The sequence below is a fragment of the Leucoraja erinacea genome, unplaced genomic scaffold, assembly GCF_028641065.1.
Source record: "Leucoraja erinacea ecotype New England unplaced genomic scaffold, Leri_hhj_1 Leri_239S, whole genome shotgun sequence".
Taxonomy (NCBI): Eukaryota; Metazoa; Chordata; class Chondrichthyes; order Rajiformes; family Rajidae; genus Leucoraja; species Leucoraja erinaceus.
The window spans coordinates 38438-66352 of NW_026576140.1; the positions used below are offsets into that span (position 1 = coordinate 38438).

The following is a 27915-nucleotide window of genomic DNA, read 5'->3' on the forward strand; positions in this document are numbered from 1 at the left end:
GGAAAGGGTCGAGATGGCCTGTTTCCGTGCTGTAATTGTTATATGGTTAAATGGTTATATCCGTATATCTCTCTACAAATGTTGTTATTGTACCAACTTCAACTACATCCTCCGGCAGTTCGTTCCCAGATACCAACCACACATTCTGTGAAAATGTTGCCCCTCAGGTTCCTATTAAATCATTTCCCTCTGCGTTCTGTTTCGCGATTGCCCTATCCTTGGGGGGGGGCTGCATTCACGTGGAGAGACTCCCATCTAATCAACCCCTTTCACTCTCACAATGTTCTGCCCAACCAATGTTGTCCATTTGTAGACTGTTCCCGATTGTAATGTGGGACACGTGGTGGTCAGTCAGAGCGCAACAAGTCCCACAAACAGCAATGACCCAGATCGTCTGTTGAAGGCACATTAGATGAGGGATAAGCATTGTCCCCAGGACACTGCAATGGAGAGGGGAGGTGGACCATTCTCAGATGGATCTGGTGAGGTCGAGGGAGGGATTTCCTGGGTTTGGGAGTCTGGACAGTGACTGGAAATTTGCCATTTCTCCAATGGTGTTTACCATCATCTGCAGATGTACCATATAAAGCAAAGATTAACACAAAATGCTGGAGTGAATCGGCGGGACAGTCAGCAACTGAAGAGAAGGAATGAGTGACATTTCGCGTTGAGACCAGTGTTGCAGTGCTACTCTTTTAGGTGCCGGAGATGTCAAACCGGTACGTCATTTCAAGTTGTGCTTGGGGGGGGGGCAAGATAGTTTCCCAAGAGGGTCAAACACGAGTACATCCTATCACTGCATATCAGTGTATAACAAGTACAATAAAACAAAAAATACCTATTTTAATAATGACAAAATATTGCATGGTTACACTCACTAATTATCATGAAATATAATTATCAAGACAGTAAAGAAAATACGGCAATCATGTATTTTTACAGAGGTACCGGTCCGGCATCAATTCCCCCCGACTCTCCCGCAGCTCTGGACCTTCACACACTCACACACACTCACACACTCACACACACGCAATTGCACAAACACACACACACACACACACACACACACACACACACACACACACAAAAACACTCACGCACACTCACACTCACCCACACGCAATTGCACACTCACACACCCTCACACTCACTCACACTCACTCGCACACACACTCACTCGCACACACTCACACGCACTCACAGACACATACTCACATACACTCATACACCCACTCACACACACACTCACTCGCACACATTCACACATACACACATACTCAGACACACTAACACAAATCCCCACACTCCAACATACTCACGCCCACACAAATAATCACACCTCCACACACTCACACACGCACACTCACACACGCACACTCACACACACTCATACCCACACACACACATTCACTCACACACGCATGCAGTACTGGTATCAGAGGTTATGGGGAGAAGGCAGGAGAATTGGGTTATGAGGGAGAGATAGATCAGCAATAATTTATGTGGAGTTGATGAGGCTAAATGCTCCTCCTATCAGTTGTGATCTTATGAATAAGGGGCTGCACATCAACGGGCAGTGTTCCCCGAAGGTTTCCTCACCTCCATTCGACAGATACACCATGAGCATGGCTTCCCCGTGGCGGTTTCGGACTGAACACAAGGCCGTCATGTTCTCCCCTCCCTCACCCCCTGTCAGGGACAGGAAGCCAGTCACCAGATGCCCGCTTTCCACCTGCCAGGTGTGGAAACGGCCGTGGGTTTGGTTCCCGCTGAGGTTGGCGAGGGGGAGGTGCCAGGTGAGCTCTCCGGATGGGTTCCACCTGGCGGCACAAACACAGGTGACACTCTCAGGTGTCCGAGAGCATCCTGAATCCCGAGAAATCTCTGGCGGATCTGGAGAGGGAAGAACAACAAACAAGAAATGCTGTAGCAACAATGTGGATTTACCCTATTGTGTGTAGCATAGAGTTAAAGTCATGTCATAAGGAACAGGAGTAGAATTAGGCCATTCGGCCCATCAAGTCTACCCCGCCACTCAATCATGGCTGATCTATCTCTCCCTCCTAACCCCATTCTCCTGCTTCACCCCATAACCTCTGACACCCGTACTAATCAAGAATGTATCTATTTCTGCCTTAAAAATATCCACTGACATGGCGTCCACAGCCTTCTGTGGCAAATAATTCCACAGATTCACCACCCTCTGACTAAACACATTTCTCCTCATTTCTTTCCTACGACCTTGTGCTCAGTGCGTAACCGCCACGGGGAAGCCATGTTGACAGTGTTGGTGGAGGGTGAGGACACCTCCCCGGGGGGAGGGGAGCCATGTTCAAGGGTGGAAGGAGAGAACACTTCTGGGGAACGCTGTCCGGTCATGGGAAGTTCAGGTTTAGGTTTAATATTGTCACGTGTAGCAAGGTATAATGAGATGCTCTGGTTTGGATGGTATCCAATCAGATGTCCCACAGTGTGAACTGTGAAGAGGATGTTAGGAGGTTGCAGGGTGACCTGGACAGGTTGAGTGAGTGGGCAGATGCGTGGCAGATGCAGTATAACATAGATAAATGTGAGGTTATCCACTTTGGTGGCAAAAACAAAGAGGCAGTTTATTATCTCAATGGGGTTAGGTTAGGTAAGGGGGAGGTACAGCGAGACCTGGGTGCCCTTGTACACCGGTCACTGAAAGTTGACGTGCAGGTACAGCAGGCAGTGAAGAAAGCTAATGGAATGTTGGCCTTCATAACAAGAAGATTTTAATATATATAGGGCTCTGGTAAGACCACGTCTGGAGTATTGCGTACAGTGTTGGTCTCCTAATTTCAGGAAGGACATCCTTGTGTTTGAGACAGTGCAGCGTAGTTACACAAGATTGATCCCTGGGATGGCGGGACTGCCATATGAGGGAATATTCAAAAGCCTAAGCTTGTATTCACTGGCGTTTAGAAGGATGGGGGCGGGGGGGGTCTTATGGAAACATATCAAATTGTAAAAGAACTGGACAAGCTAGATGCAGGAAAAATGTTCCCAATGTCGGGCGAGTCCCGAACCAGGGGGCCACAGTTTTAGAATAAATGGGAGGTCATTTAAGACTGAGGTGACAGAAAACGTTTTCACCCAGAGACTTGTGAATTTGTGGAATTCCCTGCCACAGAGGGCACAGTGGAGGCCAAATCACTAGATGGCTTTAAGAGAGAGTTAGATAGATCTCTAGGGTCTAGTGGAATCAGGGGATATGGGGAGAAGGCAGGCACGGGTTATTGATTGGGGACGATCAGCCATGGTCACAATGAATGGTGGTGCTTGCTCGAAGGGCCGAATGGCCTCCTCCTGCAACTATTTTCTATGGTTCTATGTATATCTATGACCCGACACATCACACATTCCTTCTCTCCAGAAATGCTGCCTGTCCCGCTGAGGTACTCCAACATTTTGTGTCTAACCTTATCTAATCGTCTTCATCTTACAAGGGGAGAGACTGTGGGAGAGGGGCAGATATAAAACAATGAGCCGGCAATACACAATATGTTCCATTGGCTTCTCGTTTACTTTCAGAGAGACATGACCGTATGCCTACTCACATTCTACGATGAGGGTCACGGACTCCTCCCCTGTCCCGTGTTCATTCTTCGCCACACACTGATAGTCCCCTGCGTCCTTCCGAGTCACCCCAAGGATTTTCATCCACAGCTCGTTGCTGGAACGTGTCGTGTTCAGCGTCTCATTGAGATGTCTCCACGTCAGGTTAGACGCTGGGATACTGCGGATGGAGCAGAGGAACGCTGCAGAATTTCCTTCCTTTACCACGGAATTGTTCACGTTGTTGGGGGAAGTGATTGAGAGATTCCGCGGCGCATCTAAAGACAAATGAAGATTTAAAATGTGAGCTCACACAGTGCACAGAGTATTCCACGTGGCAACCACCTGTGTGAAGTCAGCAAGCAATTCTGTACATTCTTCCCATTGTCACGTTGCAATGACACGCTCCCACCAGCGGACGTGTACAGCTCCTGGAAGGCAAGAAGGAACCTTTCCCATCCCCACATCTTCTCCAATAACTTGGCGGCCTCTGGGGGATGGCGCTTGTTCAATAGACACTGGTGGCAGGTAGGTTGCATAGAAACATAGAAACATAGAAATTAGGTGCAGGAGTAGAGGCCATTTGGCCCTTCGAGCCTGCACCGCCATTCAATATGATCATGGCTGATCATCCAACTCAGTATCCCGTACCTGCCTTCTCTCCATTTCCCCTGATCCCCTTAGCCACAAGGGCCACATCTAACTCTCTCTTAAATATAGCCAATGAACTGGCCTCAACTACCCTCTGTGGCAGAGAGTTCCAGAGATTCACCACTCTCTGTGTGAAAAAAGTTCTTCTCATCTCGGTTTTAAAGGATTTCCCCCTTATCCTTAAGCTGTGACCCCTTGTCATGGACTTCCCCAACATCGGGAACAATCTTCCTGCATCTAGCCTGTCCAACCCCTTAAGAATTTTGTAAGTTTCTATAAGATCCCCTCTCAATCTTCTAAATTCTAGAAAATATAAACCAAGTCTATCCAGTCTTTCTTCATAAGACAGTCCTGACATCCCAGGAATCAGTCTGGTGAACCTTCTCTGCACTCCCTCTATGGCAATAATGTCCTTCCTCAGATTTGGAGACCAAAACTGTACACAATACTCCAGGTGTGGTCTCACCAAGACCCTGCACAACTGCAGTAGAACCTCCCTGCTCCTATACTCAAATCCCTTTGCAATGAAAGCTAACATACCATTCGCTTTCTTTACTGCCTGCTGCACCTGCATGCCTACCTTCAATGACTGGTGTACCATGACACCCAGGTCTCGCTGCATCTCCCCCTTTCCCAATCGGCCACCATTTAGATAATAGATGGTGTTGTCACATCTCGATCGGAAAAACACCTATGCCAGGATCCTCTTCATAGACTTCAGCTCCGCTTTCAACACAATCATCCCGCAGCAGCTGGTGGAGAAGTTGGAGCTGTTGGGGGTTGATGCTGGCACATGCAGCTGGGTCCTGAACTTCCTGTCGCAGCGGCAGCAGACAGTCAGGGTGGGCAGTAGGACATCAAAAACCATAGCCGTGAGCACTGGCTCACCCCAAGGCTGTGTCCTAAGCCCCCTTCTGTTTAGTCTGCTGACACACGACTGTACTGCCAGACTCAATAACAACTTCATCAGCAAGTTCGCTGATGACACAACAGTAGTGGGTCTCATCAGTGACAACGATGAATCGGCGTACAGGATGGAGGTGGAGCTGCTCACAGGTTGGTGCAAATCCCACAACCTCATTCTTAACGTGGGAAAAACTAAGGAGATGGTGGTTGACTTCAGGAGGGCGGGGAAACATCACCATGCACCTCTGCACATCGACGGAGCTGATGTGGAAAGGGTCAGCAGCATGAAGTTCTTAGGACTACACCTGTCTGATGACCTGACGTCCACGGCCAACACCACAGCTCTGGTCAAGAGAGCCCAGCAGCGACTTCACCCCCTCCCAAGACTACGGAAAGCAGGCCTCCCCACCACACATCTACGGACTTTTTACAGGGGGACTGTTGAGAGCACACTGACATACGGCATCACTTCCTGGTTCGGGAGCTGCAAGGCGTACGAACGGCAGCAACTGGACAGGATAGTGAAGACCGCAAGCAGGATTATTGGTGCTCCACTCCCCTTCCTGCTGGACATATACAAGAAGAGATGCATCAACAGAGCCATCTCCATCATCAAAGACCCTTACCACCCATCGCATGACTTTTTCACCATCCTCCCATCTGGGAAGAGGTACAGGAGCATCAGCTGCAAAACCAGCAGGATGCTCCTCAGCTTCTTCCCACAGGCTATAAGACTGTTAAATGAACTTTCCCCCCTGCCAAGTATCGCGCACAAACCCCCCACACTGCAGCAGAGCCACTGTTGTGCCGCTGCCGGTCGGAACGGCTGTTGAATGTTATTGAATGTTATTAGAGGGTTAAATTGTTCATGACATGTATTTTAATTTTAATTGCTATTTATTTTGTAACGAAAACTGAATGGACACTGGTTGAGAAACGTTTTTTTGTTTCCTCTGAGTATGCGAATACTCAGAAAATGACAATAAAGATTTACAATTACAATTACAATTACAATAGTCTGCTTTCCCGTTTTTGCCATGGGCTGTGATTCAACTGTGATGTTGTGAGATGTGGCAGAAGATGCAACAGTGCAAGTACTTTCATTCTGTGGTTCTGCGTTGCTCACACCACTCTATTGGGGCAAAGTGACGATGCATAGAGGGAGGCGTTGAGCATGGGCGGAAATCGCTATCATATCATGGGGGGGTGGGGGGCATATTTTTTGGGTGGCCCCGCGCGCATGCATGGACGGAAACATCGGGAGCTGACATGGTTGGTGAGCGACTTCGAACACCAGCAACAGCAGCTTCGTCCGCCCCGAATCGTGGGGCTTCAATCGACGCGTTCGCGGGGCCTTTCATCACCCGGCGCTGCCTAAAACCGGCCGCGGGATCTTCCATCGCCCGGCAGGGCTTCAACATCGGGGGCCTCGATCTCCTCGACGCAGCAAGATGACTGCGGGGCGATGCAAGACCGCGCGGCCGATTTTAAGCCGCGCCCTGCGATTAAAGGCACAGCGAACGGGCTCATTCAAACTCCGCTCTATGGTCTTTGCTCCACCAGGACGTTGCCCTCCTCCAATCACCGCGTTCTATCCTCAGTCCCACCACCCTACTTCCGCCAATGACCGACACTCCTCTCCTCCAATCATCGCGCTGAATCATCCTGCCCCCCCCCCCCCCCCCCCCCAGCCCCCCACTGCCTGCTGACTGACTTCTCTCTCGTCCAATCGGTGCCCTCCATCATCAGTCGCACCCGTACCAAAGATCTTATAGCAGAGCAAGATAGGCTGTACTGTCTCGCAGAAATTCATTCAAAGCACTTTATTCGTCCCCGAGGGGCAATTTAAAAGGGCGCATTAAAGTAGCTTTTTAAAAAGGGACACAATCAACAAACATAAGCAACACGCATACTGCACAATCAACCAGCACACGCATTTCACAGACACACTGCACAATCACACATCAACATTCAACACATAGCAATTGTTTTAAAATGCTTCCTAAGTGCTTCAATTAAAAAGTGCATATAGAAGGTTATTTCATTTCATATGTTCATGAGTCAGTGATCAGCATTAAAAAGCTGGACAGCCCTGGGGATGAAGGTTGCCTTCCTCCTCTGTGTCCGGCAACCCGGACAGCGGAGTCTGCGTCCTGAGGGGAGCCACTCAAACTCAGGAAACAGGATGTGAGAGGGGTCCTGAAGAATCCTGCGTGTTACCTTTACAGACTGTTGGTCGCATAGGGCAGTGAGAGTTCGGACGGGCTGCTCAATGATTTTTGAGCAGACCTTGACCACATTCAACAGGCGGTTTCTGTTTTGCAGGGTGATGGGAGTGGAACCAGCTAGTGAAAGAGAAGGTTATTACAATTTCAATGAATGCGTAGTAGAATGTGGTGATAATGTCTTTGTTAATCCCAAATGACTTCAGCTTCCTGAGTAGGTACTGTCTCTGATGGCACTTTTTAAGGATTTCCTCTATGTTAGAGGAAAACCTTAGCAGGTTGTCGAAGGCTGTTCCCAGGTATTTGTATACCTCCACTGGCTCCTGCTGGATGATAGCGGACATTTCTAATAGATTATATTTCACCGAATTTCAAAATCCGGATTTCAAAACATGGGAGGGCTTGTCCCCCACCTCTCAAAACATGGAGGGGTGTGGCCCCCCTGTCCCCCCAAGATTTCCGCCCATCGGTTTCCAGGAGGATGGCCCAACATTATCCATGGATACGACGGGTATGGGCCAAAGGCAGGTGGGACAAATGTTGCTGGGACATTTTGGCCGGTGTGGGCAAGTTGGGCCGAAGGGCCTGATTCAATACTCTGTCACTTTATGACTCTGACTCTATGATCCCTGGGGAACTGGTGATTGAACAAGGTCATCGGTAGTAAAGAAAGCAAATGTAATGCCCCAACCCACAATCCTGGTCACATCTATGGGACGATGGTGGAGAGGGTCAATAACTTCAAATTCCTGGGCATGCATATCTCCGATGATCTTTCCTGGACCGAGGCAATTATAAAGAAGGAACATAATCGACGCTACTTCCTGAGAAGATTACGGAGATTCGGCATATCAAAGAGGCTTGTCCTAAACTTCTACAGGTGCATGGTAGAGAGCATTTTGATTGGTTACATCGTGACCTGGTTCGGCAACTTGACGGTCCAGGGCTTGTATACCATGTAATGTTGAGGCTCTATAAGACGCTGGTAAGCCCGCATTTGGATTCTCCAGCATCTGCAAAAAAAATCCCTTGTCAATTCTTCCCTTCCCTCTCGTACCACCCCCTCCCCGGGCACTTTCCCTTGCAACCGCAAGAGATGCAACACTTGTCCCTTTACCTCCCCCCTCGACTCCGTTCAAGGACCCAAGCAATCGTTCCAGGTGCGACAGAGGTTCACCTGTATCTCTTCCAACCTCATCTACTGCATCCGCTGCTCTAGATGTCAGCAGATCTATATCGGTGAGACCAAGCGGAGGTTTATGCGATCGTTTCGCCGAACACCTCCGCTCGGTCCGCAATAACCAAGCTGACCTTCCGGTGGCTCAGCACTTCAACTCCCCCTCCCACTCCGTCTCCGACCTCTCTGTCCTGGGTCTCCTCCGTGGCCACAGCGAGCAGCACCGGAAATTGGAGGAACATCACCTCATATTCCGTTTGGGGAGTCTGCATCCCGGGGGCATGAACATCGAATTCTCCCAATTTTGTTAGTCCTTGCTGTCTCCTCCCCTTCCTCAGTCCCCCTGCTGTCTCTTCCCATCCCCCAGCCTTCGGGCTCCTCCTCCTTTTTCCTTTCTTGTCCCCGCCCACCCCCGCCCCCGATCAGTCTGAAGAAGGGTTTCGGCCCGAAACGTAGCCTATTTCCTTCGCTCCATAGATGCTGCTGCACCCGCTGAGTTTCTCCAGCTTTTTTTGTGTAACCTTTGGAATATAGTGAGTAATTTTGGGCCCCATATCTGAGGAACGATGTGTTAGCTCTGGAGAGGGTCCAGAGGAGGTTTATAAGAATGATCACAAGAATTAGTAGATTAACCTATGATGAGTGTTTGGCGGCACTGGGCCTGTATTCGCTGGAAACAATCTATTTATTTATCTATTTATGTATTTATTTATTTATTTATTTACTTATTTCGAGCAGAATAAAAGAATAAGAAGCAAGTGTGAAACAGCACACAGAGAACAAAACAAGAATGTTTATAAAGTGTCATAAACAATATCTATAAATAAATGAAATCGTATGTTTAGAAGAATGAGGGGACACCTCATTGAAGTATACAGCGTAGTGAAAAGCTTGGATAGACTGGATGTGGAGACGTTGGGAGAGTCTAGTGGGAGAGTCTAGGACTAGAGGTCATAGCCTCAGAAATATCGTCTGAAGAAGGGTCTCGACCCGAAACGTCACCTAATCCTTCGCTCACAGATGCTGCCTCATCCCCTGAGTTTCTCTAGCATTTTTTTTACCAACCTTCGATTTTTCCAGCATCTGCAGTTCCTTCTCAAACATCATTAAAGCTTGAGTTGTTTTACCTAATCCATTGTGAGTTGTCTGTTTTTAAGTGAGTCAACGTTAACATTGGCGTATAGTCGGCAGGATCTTCACTAGGGCCGTCAACAAATGACGGAGTAAGAGGTTGTAATGTGATCGGGACTGAACGGGGAGAAATCTGAGCTCTAATAGACTCTTTGAGATCGAACTCCCGTAGAAGCTCCCGGGGACGTCTGTGGTCCTTCATGAGAGGTTGATCTGGTTCCCTGCTGAGTTCCTTAATACAGACAACGAAAGTAGACAATAGACAACAGGTGCAGGAGTAGGCCATTCGGCCCTTCGAGCCAGCACCGCCATTCAATGTGATGATGGCTGATCATCCTCAATCAGTACCCCGTTCCTGCTTTCTCCCCATATCCCCTGACTCCGCTATCTTTAAGAGCCCTATCTAGCTCTCTCTTGAAAGCATCCAGAGAACCTGCCTCCACCGCCTTCTGAGCCAGAGAATTCCACAGACTCACCACTCTCTGTGAGAAAAAGTGTTTCCTCGTCTCCGTTTTAAATGGCTTACTCCCTATTCTTAAACTGTGGCCCTTGGTTCTGGACTCCCCCAACATCGGGAACATGTTTCCTGCCTCTAGCGTGTCCAAACCCTTAACAATCTTATATGTTTCAATAAGATCCCCTCTCGTCCTTCTAAACTCCAGAGAGTACGAGCCCAGCTGCTCCATTCTCTCAGCATATGACAGTCCCGCCAGCCCTGGAGTTAACCTTGTAAACCTATGCTGCACTCCCTCAATAGCAAGAATGACCTTCCTCAAATTAGGGGACTAAAACTGCACACAATCCCCCAGCTGTGGTCTCACTCGGACTCTGTACAACTGCAGAAGCAACTGCAGTTATGCAGGTAAGACCAATTGTGTATGTTTTGCTAGATGTTTTGCTGCGCAGATAGAGAGCCTGTCGTTCCCAATTACGAAATTGTTAAAATACACTGCAATAATGGGTAACAATTAGGACAAAAGTGAAAGGGAAACGCCGGTGCAACATATGGGTCATTTGAATCCAAAATAATATGCCAGTGGGCAGAAAAACAAGTGAAAAGGACCAAGGCAGAGACAGAAAGCGCTGATAAGAAACATAGAAACGTAGAAACATAGAAATTAGGTGCAGGAGTAGGCCATTCGGCCCTTCGAGCCTGCACCGCCATTCAATATGATCATGGCTGATCATCCAACTCAGTATCCTGTACCTGCCTTCTCTCCATACCCTCTGATCCCCTTAGCCACAAGGGCCACATCTAACTCCCTCTTAAATATAGCCAATGAACTGGCCTCGAGTACCCTCTGTGACAGAGAGTTCCAGAGATTCACCACTCTGTGTGTGAAAAAAGTTATTCTCATCTCGGTTTTAAAGGATTTCCCCCTTATCATTAAGCTGTGACCCCTTGTCCTGGACTTCCCCCAACATCGGGAACAATCTTCCTGCATCTAGCCTGTCCAACCCCTTAAGAATTTTGTAAGTTTCTATAAGATCCCCTCTCAATCTCCTAAATTCTAGAGAGTATAAACCAAGTCTATCCAGTCTTTCTTCATAAGACAGTCCTGACATCCCAGGAATCAGTCTGGTGAACCTTCTCTGCACTCCCTCTATGGCAATAATGTCCTTCCTCAGATTTGGAGACCAAGAAGAGTTCAGGAAACAAGCAGTTAGAGGTTAAGAACAAACCTGGTACCGATAAGTCCTCCGGGGACCCTTGTCTGGCATGGCGACCCTATATATATAGAAGCGGGGAGATGAAGGAACAAAGTCGGGAATAGTTTTGACCACCACCCCAAATAAGATCTTACAGGAGAGTGGTGACTCCGGAGAGTCGTGTGTATGTTGCATACATGACTATCCCTGACACTCTCGCCGGGTGATGATCAGTAAAGCTTGAGTTGGTTTACCCGACCCATTGTGAGTTGTGTGATTTTAAGAAGTGAACCTTAAAACACATTGCAGGGGGAAGTGATTGAGGGATTGCACGAGGCATTTGGAAACAAGTAACATTCAACAACCATAGAGCAGCTTCGAGGCACTTCCAGGTATCCTTTGATTATAAAAGCTGATATCACATTGTAAATTAATTCCTCTCAAAGCACACAGTGGAGGAATTGTCTTTCCTGACTTTGGAGGAGGTAGTGTCCAGTCTGCGGAAGGAGGTCCACAGTGTCAGAGGGTCAATGCTGAGAGACTGGTGCATTTAATAGGGCATTGGTGTAGTATTGAAGGGAACGGTGCACTGTTTGTTTTATGTAACAAAAGTAAATTATTCAATTACGATATAAAATAATACTTACAAAACCAAACCGTGGTAACTCAGCTTAGTACAACATCACCAAATTATCGAAGACGCAAATGTTTCAAACAACTATAATACAATCCTTATTAAGGATACATTGTGTGGGAGGTGCATTGTTGAGGGAGTGACGCACTGTGAGAAGAGCATTGCTGAGGGAGTGACACATTGTGGGAGGGGCAGCGCTGAGGGAGTGACACACTGTGGGAGGAGCAGCGCTGAGAGAGTGACACACTGTGGGAGGAGCAGTGCTGAGGGAGTGACACACTGTGGGAGGGGCAGCGCTGAGGGAGTGACACACTGTGGGAGGAGCAACGCTGAGGGAGTGACGCACTGTGGGAGGAGCAGTGCTAAGGGAGTGACACACTGTGGGAGGAGCAGCGCTGAGGGAGTGACACACTGTGGGAGGAGCAGCGCTGAGGGAGTGACACACTGTGAGAGGGGCAGTGCTGAGGGAGTGACACACTGTGGGAGGAGCAGCGCTGAGGGAGTGACACACTGTGGGAGGAGCAGCGCTGAGGGAGTGACACACTGTGAGAGGGGCAGCGCTGAGGGAGTGACACACTGTGGGAGGAGCAGCGCTGAGGGAGTGACACACTGTGGGAGGAGCAGCGCTGAGGGAGTGACACATTGTGGGAGGAGCAGCGCTGAGGGAGTGACACACTGTGGGAGGAGCAGCGCTGAGGGAGTGACACACTGTGGGAGGTGCATTACTGAGGGAGTGACACACTGTGGGAGGAGCAGTGCTGAGGGAGTTACACACTGTGGGAGGAGCATTGCTGAGGGTTCATTGTGATGCTTTGCAGTTTTGGAGTGCTGCAGTTTTGGAGAGGCAATGCTACCGTGTGTCTTATTATTAAAACTCCTGTCTGTCGGATGAGGTGGCAAATAGACAGTCCCTGCCCTCTCACTTGCTGCCAATGAACGCAGGACTATCCATCGAGGAGTACTGGATGTTTAGGATGATATTCACCAGTAAAATAATTAGTCAGCAACACATTGACATTTATACGACCTTGCTGTGAACGTTATAAAGTATTGTTGATTATGAACAGTCAATTATCCATGTCATCAGCAGAAGCCCCTTTTTCCCACTGACACAATAGTTCACGAGATTGATCCCTGGGATGGAGGGACTGTCATATGAGGGAAGATTGAAAAGACTAGGCGTGTATTCACTGGAGTTTAGAAGGATAAGAGGGAATCTTATAGAAACATATAAAATTATTAAAGGACCGGACAAACTGGATGCCGGAAATATGTTCCAAATGTTGGGCGAGTCCAGAACCAGGGGCCACAGTCTTAGAATTGAGTGGAGGCCTTTTAAGACTGAGGTGAGAAAACCCTTTTCCACCCAGAGAGTTGTGAATGTGTGGAATTCTCTGCCACAGAGGGCAGTGGAAGCCAAGTCATTGGATGGATTTAAGAGAGAGCTAGATAGAGCTCTAGGGGCTAGTGGAGTCAAGGGATATGGGGAGAAGGCAGGCACGGGTTATTGATAGGGGACGATCGGCCATGATCACAATGAATGGCGAATGGTGCTGGCTCGAGGGGCCGAATGGCCTCCACCTGCACCTATTTTCTATGTTTCTGTGTGTCTATGTTTTTCTGTAATGCGTGATTTCAAATGCCCCTGTCCCACTTAGGAAACCTGAACGGAAACCTCTGGAGATTTTGCGCCCTACCCAAGGTTTCCGTGTGGTTCCCGGAGGCTGCAGGTGGTTGCTGGAGGTTGCAGGTAGTGGGAGCAGGTAGGGAGACTGACAAAAAACCCCGGGAACCTCCGGGAATCGCACGGAAACCTTGGGCGGGGCACAATATCTCCAGAGGTATCCGTTCAAGTTTCCTAAGTGGAACAGGGGCATTCGGAACACAGTGGTCATATTAAGGAAGAGGCTTTTGCTCCCCAGCTGCTGCCCATCAGTGAAAGCCAGATGACCTTGTCAGCGTACCTGCACAGCTAATGGATTATTGCTGTTCCTGCACAATAAACGATCTCCGTACTCACATTGCACTGTCAGTGTGAGGATCTGCTCCGATGAGACCGTTGGGTATGTGACTCTGCAGGTAAGGTTTTTCCCGTGGTGTGTGAGCGCTGGGGTCAGGGACAGAACAGAAGTATGTGTCAAAGTGTCACCCCGCTGTGTTACGCTGTGTGAGGCTTTCGGTGGTTCATCAGCCGGGGTGTCCCAGGTTAAGGTGGGTGCCGTTCTATAGCACGTGGTGTTGAAGGAGCAGGTCACGTTCACAGGCTTTCCTTCCACCATTTCAGCAGGGAATATCGTGGGTTTATCTGTGAAATCTAACATGGAGAAACGGAGACTTTTAGTTTCACTATCACTAGATGCATCCGTTCACATCAAAATCCCAGTCCCACAAGAGAATGGACATTCACAAGCATGATCCATGGACAGGGAGGTACAACGGTTGTAGGGGAAACTGTGAAGGCCAGGGCTCAGTAACGTCATGATTTTCTGTGATCGGGTGGATGGGGGCTGGTTTCTCCACGAAGGGCTGTAAGGTGACCAAACATAGATTGTGCGATCATTTCGCTCAACACCTTCCCTCAGTCTGAATGGACCTACCCGATCTTAGATTGCTCCCGTGAATACGTGTTCGGCACGGACTAGAAGGGTCGAGATGGCCTGTTTCCGTGCTGTAATTGTTATATGGTTATATGGTTATTAGTTACTGAGAGAGTTAGGGAGAGGGAGAGGGGGGGAGAGGGAGAGGGAGAGGGGGAGGGAGAGAGAGAGGGGGAAAGGGGGGGGAGGGGAGAGGGAGGGGGAGGGGGAGGGGAGGGAGAGGGAGGGGGGGGGGGGGGGGGATGGGGATGGGAGGAGGGGGAGATGGGGAGATGGGGAGATGGGGAGATGGGGAGATGGGGAGATGGGGAGAGGGAGAGGGAGATGGGGAGAGGGAGAGGGGGAGATGGGGAGAGGGAGAGGGAGAGGGATAGGGGAGAGGGAGAGGGAGAGGGGGGGGGGGGAGGGAGATGGGGGGGATGGGGAGATGGGGAGAGGGAGAGGGAGAGTCCAGGACAAGGGGTTACAGCTTAAAGTCCAGGACAAGGGGTCACAACTTAAGGATAAAGGGGAAATCCTTTAAAACCGAGATGAGAAGAACTCTTTTTCACACAGAGAGTGGTAAATCTCTGGAACTCTCTGCCGCAGAGGGTAGTTGAGGCCACAGTTCATTGGCTATATTTAAGAGGGAGTTAGATGTGGCCCTTGTGGCTAAGGGGATCAGGGGGTATGGAGAGAAGGCAGGTACGGGATACTGAGTTGGATGATCAGCCATGAACATATTGAATGGCGGTGCAGGCTCGAAGGGCCGAATGGCCTACGCCTGCACCTAATTTCTATGTTTCTATCTCCCGGTTGCCAAACACTTTAATTTACCTTCCCATTCACACACTGATCTTTCTGCCCTAGGCCTCCTCCATTGTCAGAATGAGGACAAAGGGAAATTGGAGGGACAGCATCATGCTTTACTTAGCAACTTACAACCCAGTGGTATGAATATTGACTTCTCCAACTTCAAATAACCCCCGCATTCCCACCCAAGTCACACCAGCTTCAAAGTTATCTTGTTGAGCCTCATTGTGCTCGGTCTCACATTTAAAAAAAAAACACAAAATAAACCAATCTCATATTTCGCTTGGGCAGCTTCCAACCTAACGGTATGAACATTGACTTCGTTAACTTCAAGTAACCCTTGCATTCCCTCTCACTCCATCCCTCCCGCATCCCAGTTCTCCGACGACTCTGACGGTCTCCGACTACATTGTAGCGTTTGCCTTGGTTTTACCTTCTCCCAGCTGCAGGTACATTACCTCTCACTCCATCCCTCCCACTTCCCAGTGCTTCATATTCCTCGATCTCCATTCTTTGTCCTGTTTTCACCCCTGACACTTCGATATCTACGTATCTCCCTCTCCCCGGACTTCAGTCTGAAGGATTTCGACCCGAAACATCACCCATTCCTTCTATCCAGAGTTGCTGCCTGTCCCGCTGAGTTACTCCAGCATTTTGTGTCTATCTTTAAGCTAGCATCTGCGGTTCCTTCCTACACTAAACAACTAACTGTTCCCTTTATGACTGTTACATATTTGCATTGCTTTCAATCAATTGTTCTATATCTTTCTAGATCATCGTCTATGTCATTTGTTTCGCTTTCACCTGACTCTCAGCCTGAGGAAGGGTCTCGACCGGAAATGTCACCTATTCCTTTTCTCCAGAGACGCTGGCTGACCCACTGAGTTACACCTTAGGATAATACAGTCACTGATAAATCCAACGTTCCGAAGAGAGACGTGGTAAAATGAGGTCCTTGCTGCTGTGGGGAATGGATATGGACGGAGAGGGCTCAGAGGGTAGGGGCCAAATGTGGGCATTGGGACTAGCCTAGAATGTCAACATGGTTGGCATTGGATAGGTGGGCAGAAGGGCCTGTTTTCATGCAGTATAGCTCTGTGACTTTGTCAAGAGTGGAGATGAGTTTACAAAGAAGCGAGAAAAACATGCAATGGACAGGAATGCAAATTTAAAATTAGTATTGATATTTATTGTTATGTGTATCAATATACAGTGACAAACTATATTATGTGCGCTACGCACGCAGATTAAATAGGTATGTTACAAAACCTACCTGAATCGTGGCTGAGCATCTGCCCCACCCCGTGTGCGCGATTTTGGCGCTGTTTCGAGGGGGCGGGTTTAAAACGCGATTTTTACTAGGCTGTTGCAATCGAAAATGTTCTGCCTAGTAAATCATTAACGGAAAATCGCTGAAAGACCCCGTCGCAAAAGGTATTATTAGTTTTTATGGCCTTGTATAATAGTTATACTAGTTTAAAAACCACTCTCTCAATCCGCAACCTCTCGCAGCCTCAGGGTTTTATAAAGCAAACAATTAAAGGTATGTACCTTATTTTTACATTAAATGGGGCTTGTATATAACCCTGTATACATAGTTTTCTATAGTGAATAGTTCATTTTGGGCTCTTTATATCCCGCAGTATTTTTCTGGGCATTTGAGGGCACAAATCCAGCGCAATGTGAACGTTCTAAACCAGCTCGTTCACAGGAACCCACTAGAAAGCCGATTTAAATTGACTTTAATTTACGGCAATTGAACACAAAATTCCTTCCAATTGGCCTATAAATTGATGTAAATGAGATTTAAAAATCATGTTTTATTGTGAATTATTTGTGAATATTATTTGGACACATGGGCTATTTAAAAATGTTAATCATTTATTAAGAAATGGATAGATGTTTAGATCTAGTAATTGAAGTTTGAAATTAGCTACAATTGGGTAACTAACTAATTATATGCTTTAATTTCAGGTCCTCCAAGTAAGATTATTTTATATTTGTTTCAGAATGCTTCAATCTATGATAACTGAAATGTTCATTCAGTTCTCTTAATTTTTAAGAAGGTTATGGGCTTTTGACTGTCCACGATCACAGCTTTTTTGTTATGTCCATAGAAAATCAATAGGGAACAAGATGCTAATTTCCGAGTATGAAAATGGCCATAACTTTTTTATTACTTGAGATATGAAAGTGAGTTAGGTGTCAAATTAAACTTATTGTTATGCTTTATCTGACGGGATAAATTGCAGACTTGATTTTTTAAATCTCAAAATTTTGTAACATTGCTAGATTAAACCATTAATGAGGACAATAAGATCTGCAAAAGACAAAATAAAGAGGGGGGCAGAATATAATGTCAACGCTACAGAGAAAGTGCAGATGAAAAAAGTACAAGAGCCGCAATGAAGTAGGTTGGAAGAAAGGTATTTTGTCCCTGATGGGAGGAGGAGGAAGAATGAACGGGTTGTAAGTGGTTCTTGATTATGTTGGCTGCTTTACCTGGGCAACGAGGAGTGTAGATGGATTCACTGATAGCCATGTACATGTGCAATGCAAACCTGATAATCACAGTGCAAAAAACTGGACCTATGGTAATCATCAGAAATTAACCAGGAGGTTCCTGATGTGGTGTGTGTGTGAATAGGCAACGTGTACAGTTCATGTTATCCCCCACTCACTGCTGGACATATGTTGTGGAGTGATTATACAGAGCACTTACCTTTAACATGGAGCTGTGTTACAGGGTGGTAGTTGTAACGATCACTCCCAGCGAATTCAACTCTGAAAAAGTACGGACCTGCATCTCTCTGCATGACGTCGCCTATAACCAGGGAACAGTCGTTGTCTCTCAGATTTCCAGACAGCCAGGTCCGATTGCGAAACTTTGTTGATTCTAGACTGGGATTATCGGAGTGGAAGGCTACAGACCGAGGCTCATTGCCCTCACTGTTAAACCAGATTCCAGTCCGTGGTTGATTGTTCAGAGCCGACGGGTACCTGTAGTGACATGGAATCCGTGCACACAAACCATTCTGCGCTGTCACAATGCCGGGTGTGTCCGCACTCCACTCTCCCGACACCACGGCTGAGGAGAGAAAGAACAATCTTTAGTACCGTGTCGGAAGGAACTGCAGATCCTGGTTTAAACTGAAGATAGACATAACATGCTAGAGTAGCTCAGCGCGACAGGCAGCATCTCTGGCGAGAAGGAAGGGTAATGTTTCGGGTCGAGATCCTTCTTCAGCCCGAGAGTCAGGGGAAAGGGAAATGAGAGATATAGACGGTGATGTAGAAGGATTTGAGTATAGGAGCGGGGAGGTTCTACTGCAGTTGTACAGGGTCTTGGTGAGACCACACCTGGAGTATTGTGTACAGTTTTGGTCTCCAAATCTGAGGAAGGACATTATTGCCATAGAGGGAGTGCAGAGACGGTTCACCAGACTGATTCCTGGGATGTCAGGACTGTCTTATGAAGAAAGACTGGACAGACTTGGTTTATACTCTCTAGAATTTAGGAGATTGAGAGGGGATCTTATAGAAACTTACAAAATTCTTAAGGGGTTGGACAGGCTAGATGCAGGAAGGTTACACAAAAAAAGCTGGAGAAACTCAGCGGGTGCAGCAGCATCTATGGAGCGAAGGAAATAGGCAATGTTTCGGGCCGAAACCCTTCTTCAGACTAGATGCAGGAAGATTGCTCCCGATGTTGGGGAAGTCCAGGACAAGGGGTCACAGCTTAAGGATAAGGGGGAAATCCTTTTAAACCGAGATGAGAAGAACTTTTTTCACACAGAGAGTGGTGAGTCTCTGGAACTCTCTGCCGCAGAGGGTAGTCAAGGCCAGTTCATTGGCTATATTTAAGAGGGAGTTAGATGTGGCCCTTGTGGGTAAGGGGATCAGGGGGTATGGAGAGAAGGCATGTACGGGATACATAGAAACATAGAAACATAGAAATTAGGTGCAGGAGTAGGCCATTCGGCCCTTCGAGCCTGCACCGCCATTCAATATGATCATGGCTGATCATCCAACTCAGTATCCCGTACCTGCCTTCTCTCCATACCCCCTGATCCCCTTAGCCACAAGGGCCACATCTAACTCCCTCTTAAAAATATAGCCAATGAACTGGCCTCAACTACCCTCTGTGGCAGACAGTTCCAGAGACTCACCACTCTCTGTGTGAAAAAAGTTCTTCTCATCTCGGTTTTAAAGGATTTCCCCCTTATCCTTAAGCTGTGACCCCTTGTCCTGCACTTCCCTAACATCGGGAACAATCTTCCTGCATCTAGCCTGTCCAACCCCTTAAGAAGTTGGACAGGCTAGATTGGATGATCAGCCATGATCATATTGAATGGCGGTGCTGGTTCGAAGGGCCGAATGGCCTACTCCTGCACCTAATTTCTATGTTTCTATGTTTCTATGTAGAGGGATATGGAACTAATGAATGAAAGATATGCAAAAAAAGGAACCATGATAGGGGAAACAGAGCATTGTTGGCTGTTTGCTTGGAGAGAACAAGATGATGGTGCATATCGTGCGCTCCCTCAAAGACCCTCCCATTTAGTGTGGCTCTCCGCCTCACCGCTCCTCCCACACTGCATCGCTCCCTCCTCACTGCCCCTCCCACAGTGGAGGTGCGGACGGTGACGGCTGGTCCCACCTCAGCTCCCAGCGCTGAGCTCCTCTCCCAAGAAAATTCGCTCCCAGTGGCAGACAAAGAAGTAGAGAGAGTTAGAGAGAGAGCGAGATAAAGAGAGAGAGAGCGTGGCGGAGAGAGAGAGAGAGAGAGAGAGAGAGAGAGAGAGAGAGAGCGGTGCGGCGATGAACCGTGGAGGGAAGACCAGTCCAGTTTTGGTCAACACCTCCACAGTAGGACATTTTAACGGTTTAACGGTCGGAGAGCGAGGTCGGCTGTGGGAGCCCCGGGGCATGGTGGGCAAGCAAGGGGCATCGGGGGGGGGGGGGGGGGGGGGCGAGAGGGAAGGCCCGGTGTTGAGGAGGAGTGGCAGTGGTCGAGTTGTCGGATTAGTGGGGCTCAGTTGGATCGAGCGCTGATCCAAAAGGCCGAGAGTACAGGAACGTGGTAGGAGCGCAAACGGCTGGCGGTTTGCCATGTTTTCACCTGTTTGGCCAAATTTGCTTTAGTTGCTTATAAAACAGAACGTCACTAGGCTGCTGCAAAGCGTGGAGGTGCAACATCAGCAGAAAGGCTGTTTTTTAAATTTTGATTTAAGAAGAACTGATAATTTTGTTTTTATAACATATAACCATATAACCATATAACAATTACAGCACGGAAACAGGCCATCTCGGCCCTACAAGTCCGTGCCGAACAACTTTTTCCCCCTTAGTCCCACCTGCCTGCACTCATACCATAACCCTCCATTCTCTTCTCATCCATATGCCTATCCAATTTATTTTTAAATGATACCAACGAACCTGCCGCCACCACTTCCACTGGAAGCTCATTCCACACCGCTACCACTCTCTGAGTAAAGAAGTTCCCCCTCATATTACCCCTAAACTTCTGTCCCTTAATTCTGAAGTCATGTCCTCTTGTTTGAATCTTCCCTATTCTCAAAGGGAAAAGCTTGTCCACATCAACTCTGTCTATCCCTCTCATCATTTTAAAGACCTCTATCAAGTCCCCCCTTAACCTTCTGCGCTCCAGAGAATAAAGCCCTAACTTATTCAACCTTTCTCTGTAACTTAGTTGTTGAAACCCAGGCAACATTCTAGTAAATCTCCTCTGTACTCTCTCTATTTTGTTGACATCCTTCCTATAATTGGGCGACCAAAATTGTACACCATATTGCAGATTTGGTCTCACCAATGCCTTGTACAATTTTAACATTACATCCCAGCTTCTATACTCAATGCTATACCCAACGATTTATAAAGGCTAGCATACCAAATGCTTTCTTTACCACCCTATCTATATGAGATTCCACCTTCAAGGAACTATGCACGGTTATTCCCAGATCCCTCTGTTCAACTGTATTCTTCAATTCCCTACCATTTACCATGTACGTCCTAGTTTGATTTGTCCTGCCAAGGTGTAGCACCTCGCATTTATCAGCATTAAACTCCATCTGCCATCTTTTTGTGTCACGCCCTTCAGATAGCGGCCTCTCGGAGTTGTGCCAGCAGCCGCACGTTCAGCAGCCTCCGACACTTATGCCTTGTCCCACTTAGGAAACCTGAACGGAAACCTCTGGAGACTTTGAGCCCCACCCAAGGTTTCCGTGCGGATCCCGGAGGCTGTAGGTGGATGCCGGAGGTTGCAGATCGTGGAAGCAGGTAGGGAGACTGACAAAAACCTTCGGGAACCTCCGGGAACCGCAGGGAAACCGTGGGTGGGGTGCAACGTCTCCAGAGTTTTCCGTTCAGGTTTCCTAAGTGGGACAGGGGCATAAGTCCCATGAGTTGATGCGGCGTACACCTAGTATAAAGATGTAATTGCAGACAACCTGTCCTTCCAGGCCATTCTAGATGCTCTGGGTGAGACTACATGCAGGGAAGTCGGAGTCTCAGGCGCGGTGGTCAGTTGGAAATGTGAATGTTTACTAAAGACCCAAACAAAGACAACAAACTGTGAAAGTAACTTTGGCTCAATGTCTCCAGTGCGGAATTTGCACTTTTTCTATATTGCACCTTTCATTGTTGCACCCTGTTTAAAATACCTCAAAGGTTTTGCTACATTTTGGCATACTGTGAATATTTTAACATTTTAAAAAATGTATGTCTATTGTCTATTTTTATTGGTATGTTGTCTGTCTGTGTTTTTAATATTACTTGCACATTTGGAGTATGAGGAAACGTAATTTCGATCCTATGTGTAACTACTGCTGCATAATTGAATTGACAATAAAGTTACTTTGACTTTTTGACTTTGACTACCGGGGAGATGCCGTTCTCGTGGCGCAGGGCCGTCGTTGGCCTGCTACCGAAGAAGCGGGATCGCCGCCTTTTGAAGAACTGGTCTCTCTTCTCAGCACAGAATACAAAGTCTTTGCACGGGCAATGGCGAATCACCTGGGTCCCGTGCTGTCCCAAGTGATCGACCCAGACCAGTCGTGCACAGTCCCGGGCCGGTCCAACAAGGACAATATCCATCTGGTCCGGGACCTGATCCATCTGTCCCAGGGGGCTGAACAGTCAGTCGCCTTTCTCTCCCTTAACCAGGAGAAGACGTTTGACAGGGTGGGTCGCGACTATCTTCTTGGGACTATGCAGGCGTTCGGATTTGACCACACTTCGTGACCGAGTCCGGATTTTATTCACTGCTGTGTAATGCCTTGTTAAGGTCAACGACTCTTTGTTGGCACCCATTCGTGAATTGGCCAAGATTGACTGGCAATTAATTCTAAAAGGGTTGACGGTGGATATGCAATGGAAGACATTTAAAGACTGCATGGATGAACTACAAAAATTGTTCATCCCAGTTTGGCAAAAGAATAAATCAGGGAAGGTAGTACATCCGTGGATAACAAGGAAAATCAGGGATAGTATCAAAGCGAAGGATGATGCGTACAAATTAGCCAGAAAAAGCAGCATACCGGAGGACTGGGAGAAATTCAAAGACCAGCAGAGGAGGACAAAGGGCTTAATTAGGAAAGAAAAATAGATTATGAAAGAAAACTGGCAGGGAACATAAAAACTGACTGCAAAAGTTTGTATAGATATGTGAAAAGAAAGAGATTAGTTAAAACAAATGTAGGTCCCTTGCAGTCAGAAACAGGTGAGTTGATCATGGGGAACAAGGATATGGCGGACCAATTGAATAACTACTTTGGTTCCGTCTTCACTAAGGAAGACATAAATAATTTGCCGGAAATAGCAGGGGACCGCGGGTCAAAGGAGTTGGGGGAATTGAGTGAAATCCAGGTTAGCCGGGAAGTGGTGTTGGGTAAATTGAATGGATTAAAGGCCGATAAATCCCCAGGGCCAGATAGGCTGCATCCCAGAGTACTTAAGGAAGTAGCTCCAGAAATAGTGAATGCATTAGTAATAATCTTTCAAAACTCTTTAGATTCTGGAGTAGTTCCTGAAGATTGGCGGGTAGCAAACGTAACCCCACTTTTTAAGAAGGGAGGGAGAGAGAAAATGGGGAATTACACACCAGTTAGTCTAACATCGGTAGTGGGGAAACTGCTAGAATCAGTTATTAAAGATGGGATAGCAGCACATTTGGAAAGTGATGAAATCATTGGACAAAGTCAGCATGGATTTACGAAAGGTAAATCATGTCTGACGAATCTTATAGAATTTTTCGAGGATGTAACTAGTAGCGTGGATAGAGGAGAACCAGTTGATGTGGTGTATCTGGACTTCCAGAAGGCTTTCGACAAGGTCCCACATAACAGATTAGTATACAAACTTAAAGCACAAGGCATTGGGGGTTGTATTGATGTGGATAGAGAACTGGCTGGCAAACAGGAAGCAAAGAGTAGGAGTAAACGGGTCCTTTTCACAATGGCAGGCAGTGACTAGTGGGGTACCCCAAGGCTCAGTACTGGGACCCCCAGCTATTTACAATATATATTAATGATCTGGATGAGGGAATTGAAGGCAATATCTCCAAGTTTGCGGATGACACTAAGCTGGGGGGCAGTGTTAGCTGTGAGGAGGATGCTAGGAGACTGCAAGGTGACTTGGATAGGCTGGGTGAGTGGGCAAATGTTTGGCAGGTGCAGCATAATGTGGATCAATGTGAGGTTATCCATTTTGGTGGCAAAAACGGGAAAGCAGACTATTATCTAAATGGTGGCCGATTGGGAAAGGGGGAGATGCAGCGAGACCTGGGTGTCATGGTACACCAGTCATTGAAGGTAGGCATGCAGGTGCAGCAGGCAGTAAAGAAAGCGAATGGTATGTTAGCTTTCATTGCAAAAGGATTTGAGTATAGGAGCAGGGAGGTTCTATTGCAGTTGTACAGGGTCTTGGTGAGACCACACCTGGAGTATTGCGTACAGTTTTGGTCTCCAAATCTGAGGAAGGACATTATTGCCATAGAGGGAGTGCAGAGACGGTTCACCAGATTGATTCCTGGGATGTCAGGACTGTCTTATGAAGAAAGACTGGATAGACTTGGTTTATACTCTCTAGAATTTAGAAGATTGAGAGGGGATCTTATAGAAACTTACAAAATTCTTAAGGGGTTGGACAGGCTAGATGCAGGAAGATTGTTCCCGATGTTGGAGAAGTCCAGGACAAGGGGTCACAGCTTAAGGATAGGGGGGAAATCCTTTAAAACCGAGATGAGAAGAACTTTTTTCACACAGAGAGTGGTGAATCTCTGGAACTCTCTGCCACAGAGGGTAGTTGAGGCCAGTTCATTGGCTATATTTAAGAGGGAGTTAGATGTGGCCCTTGTGGCTAAGGGGATCAGGGGGTATGGAGAGAAGGCAGGTACGGGATACTGAGTTGGATGATCAGCCATGATCATATTGAATGGCGGTGCAGGCTCGAAGGGCCGAATGGCCTACTCCTGCACCTAATTTATATGTTTCTATGTTTCTATTCACTTTACGAGGGGGTACGTCAGGGAGATCTCATGTCCGGCCAGCTGTATTCCATCAGTGTGAAGCCATTCCTGTACATTCATCGGACGCGGTTGGCAGGCCTGGCTTTACCGGGGGCCAGCGGAGGTAGTTCTCTCGGCCTACGCCGATTATGTCATTTTGATTTTCACCGACCCTGTTGACCTGGGGAGGAAGCGTCAGTGCCAGCAGGTTTTCTCAGCTGCATCCTCCGCCAGCATCAACTGGGGGAAGTCTTCTGGTCTCTTGGTGGGTCGGTGGCAGGTGGACTCCCTGCGGGAGATGACACCTTGTGCGTGAAGCACCACCACCTCCTCTACCTGGGGGTCTACCTGAGTCCAACTGAGAGGACTTGGTCGGCGAACTGGCAGGAACTAGAGGCGAAAGTCATTGCCCGGCTAGGGCGTTGGTCAGGCCTCCTTGGCGTGCTCTCTTACATAGAAACATAGACAATATGTGCAGGAGTAGAGGCCATTCGGCCCTTCGCGCCTGCACCGCCATTCAATATGATCATGGCTGATCATCCAACTCAGTATCCCGTACCTGCCTTCTCTCCATACCCGCTGGTCCCTTTAGCCACAAGGGCAACATCTAACTCCCTCTTAAATATAGCCACTGAACTGGCCTCAACTACATTCTGTGGCACATTCTTAACGGGGGAGAGCATTGGTCATAAACCAGCTGGTGGCCTCTATGTTGTGGTACCGGCTGGTAACACTGGTCCCGCCCTCTTTATTTGTCACCGTGTGATCCATAGGAGGTTGTGAACTTGTCCTGGGGTGAGAAGAATCATTGGGTCTCTGCAGTGCTTCTGAGACTCCCGTCGGGGGAGAGCGGTCAGGCACTGGTTTGCGTCAGTACCAAAGTGGCGGCTCTCCGTCTCAGGACCATGCGGAGGTATATGTATTCCCAGTGTCCTCCTAGATGGCACGCGCTGGCGCCGTACTTTTTCCGTCAGGGTTGGTGCCTACAGGAGGGCACACAGCTCCCGGTAGCAGGCATCAGTCGACAAGCTAGGCAGCAGTTGCCTGGTTTTTATCGAGATATACTTATCCCAGAAATCTGGTCTCCTTCAGCCCGGGTGGGCGCTGCTCCACATGGTGCGGGAGGTGTTGTGGCTGCGAGGATGGGCAGTCCTCGCCCTTTCACGGTGTGTATCGAGGATAGGCGTATGCGTGGAGCGATTCCGGCCGAGCTTACCCCGGCTACGTCGGAATTGCTCAAAAGATCTACTGCCCGGGTCCCTTCCCGAGAAGCGGCCCCACGCAACATCAGTCTGAAGAAGGGTTTCGGCCCGAAACGTTGCCTATCTCCTTCGCTTCATAGATGCTGCTGCAGCCGCTGAGTTTCTCTAGCATTGTTGTGTTCCCACGCAACATGAGCCGCCTTTCCGAGATGGCATTGCGTGACGCGGTGAGGCGCATACTGCACAGGCTGCTCCTGCACACGGTACACTTCATCGCCCACGTCTTCCGTCCACAAACACCCCGGCGGTCTGTGCCACCACCTGACGGTGGGAGCGGTCCTCATTGGAGGTCTCTCTATAAGGGAGTCCTCCCGCTCTACATCGGGCACCTGGGGTGACGAATATTGCACATGGCTGTGGCATGTAACAGGTACTTGAGCCGGTTCACGGACTCGCCAGCCGCCTGCAACATCTGCGGCGAGGAAGAGACCGTGTTCCACGTCTACATGTAGTGTGAGAGGTTGCAGTCCCTGTTCGACTAACTGAAGGGGCTGTTCCTCACCTTTTGGCTACATTTTAACCCCACACTCCTGATATTTGGGCACCCGGTACAGAGGGGGGTTGGTCAGGAGGGATGGAGGGGATCTCCCTGTCCGTCTGCTCCTGGGCCAAGCCAAGATGGCCATTCACGGGTCCAGGCAGCGTGTAGTCGACGGCCGCACCACAGTTGACTGTCTACCCCAGTCTTTGATTGCGCTAATTTGTATATTTATAACCATATAACACCATATAACAATTACAGCACGGAAACAGGCCATTTCGGCCCTACAAGTCCGTGCCGAACAACTTTTTCCCTTAGTCCCACCTGCCTGCACTCATACCATAACCCTCCATTCCCTTCTCATCCATATGCCTATCCAATTTATTTTTAAATGATACCAATGAACCCGCCTCCACCACTTCCACTGGAAGCTCATTCCACACCGCTACCACTCTCTGAGTAAAGAAGTTCCCCCTCATGTTACCCCTAAACTTCTGTCCCTTAATTCTGAAGTCATGTCCTCTTGTTTGAATCTTCCCTATTCTCAAAGGGGAAAGCTTGTCCACATCAACTCTACCCCTCTCAACATTTTAAAGACCTCTATCTAGTCCCCCCTTAACCTTCTGCGCTCCAGAGAATAAAGACCTAACTTATTCAACCTATCTCTGTAACTTAGTTGTTGAAACCCAGGCAACATTCTAGTAAATCTCCTCTTTACTCTCTCTATTTTGTTGACATCCTTCCTATAATTGGGCGACCAAAATTGTACCCCATACTCCAGATTTGGTCTCATCAATGCCTTGTACAATTTTAACATTACATCCCAACTTCCATACTCAATGCTCTGATTTATAAAGGCTAGCATACCAAAAGCTTTCTTTGATTTAATTTGAATAAAAGTATTTGTATAATACAAAAAGCAGTGTTCGCTCCCTCCTCACCGCCCCACCCACAGTGCAGCACCCGCTCCTCACCGCCCCACCCACAGTGTGTACCTTCTAGTTACCTCCCCTCCCACAGTACGGCATTCCCTCAGCACCAGCGGTGGGGGTTAAGTGAGGGACAGGGGTGGTGGGGGAGGGGTCGCGGTGTGAGTCCGTTTTCTGGATCTCTGCTGAAATTAATCCCCTTCACAGCTCACTGGGAGTGAACTTGTGCACAGACTGTCGCCCGTAAACATGCCCGCGCTGCTGCTGACGGTACCTTGGAGAAGTGACAGGAAGAAGCAGACAGACTGTGGTCTGTGGATGAGGAACAATCTCCCAACCATTGTACGATCCTAGATATCCCGTCAGTTTCCAGCT

The 27915-nt window shown here is 48.1% G+C and overlaps 1 protein-coding gene across 1 annotated transcript; it reads right to left on the reverse strand.

Moving 5' to 3' along the window:
* On the reverse strand, positions 1-27915 carry LOC129716453 (sialic acid-binding Ig-like lectin 13). The gene is made up of 5 exons (XM_055666323.1): positions 27815-27915; positions 18065-18430; positions 13974-14267; positions 3582-3857; positions 1-1893 (listed from the first exon to the last, which is right to left on the reverse strand). The coding sequence occupies exons 1-5, from the start codon at positions 27879-27881 to the stop codon at positions 1499-1501; spliced, it is 1398 nt and encodes a 465-aa protein (XP_055522298.1). The 5' UTR covers positions 27882-27915; the 3' UTR covers positions 1-1498.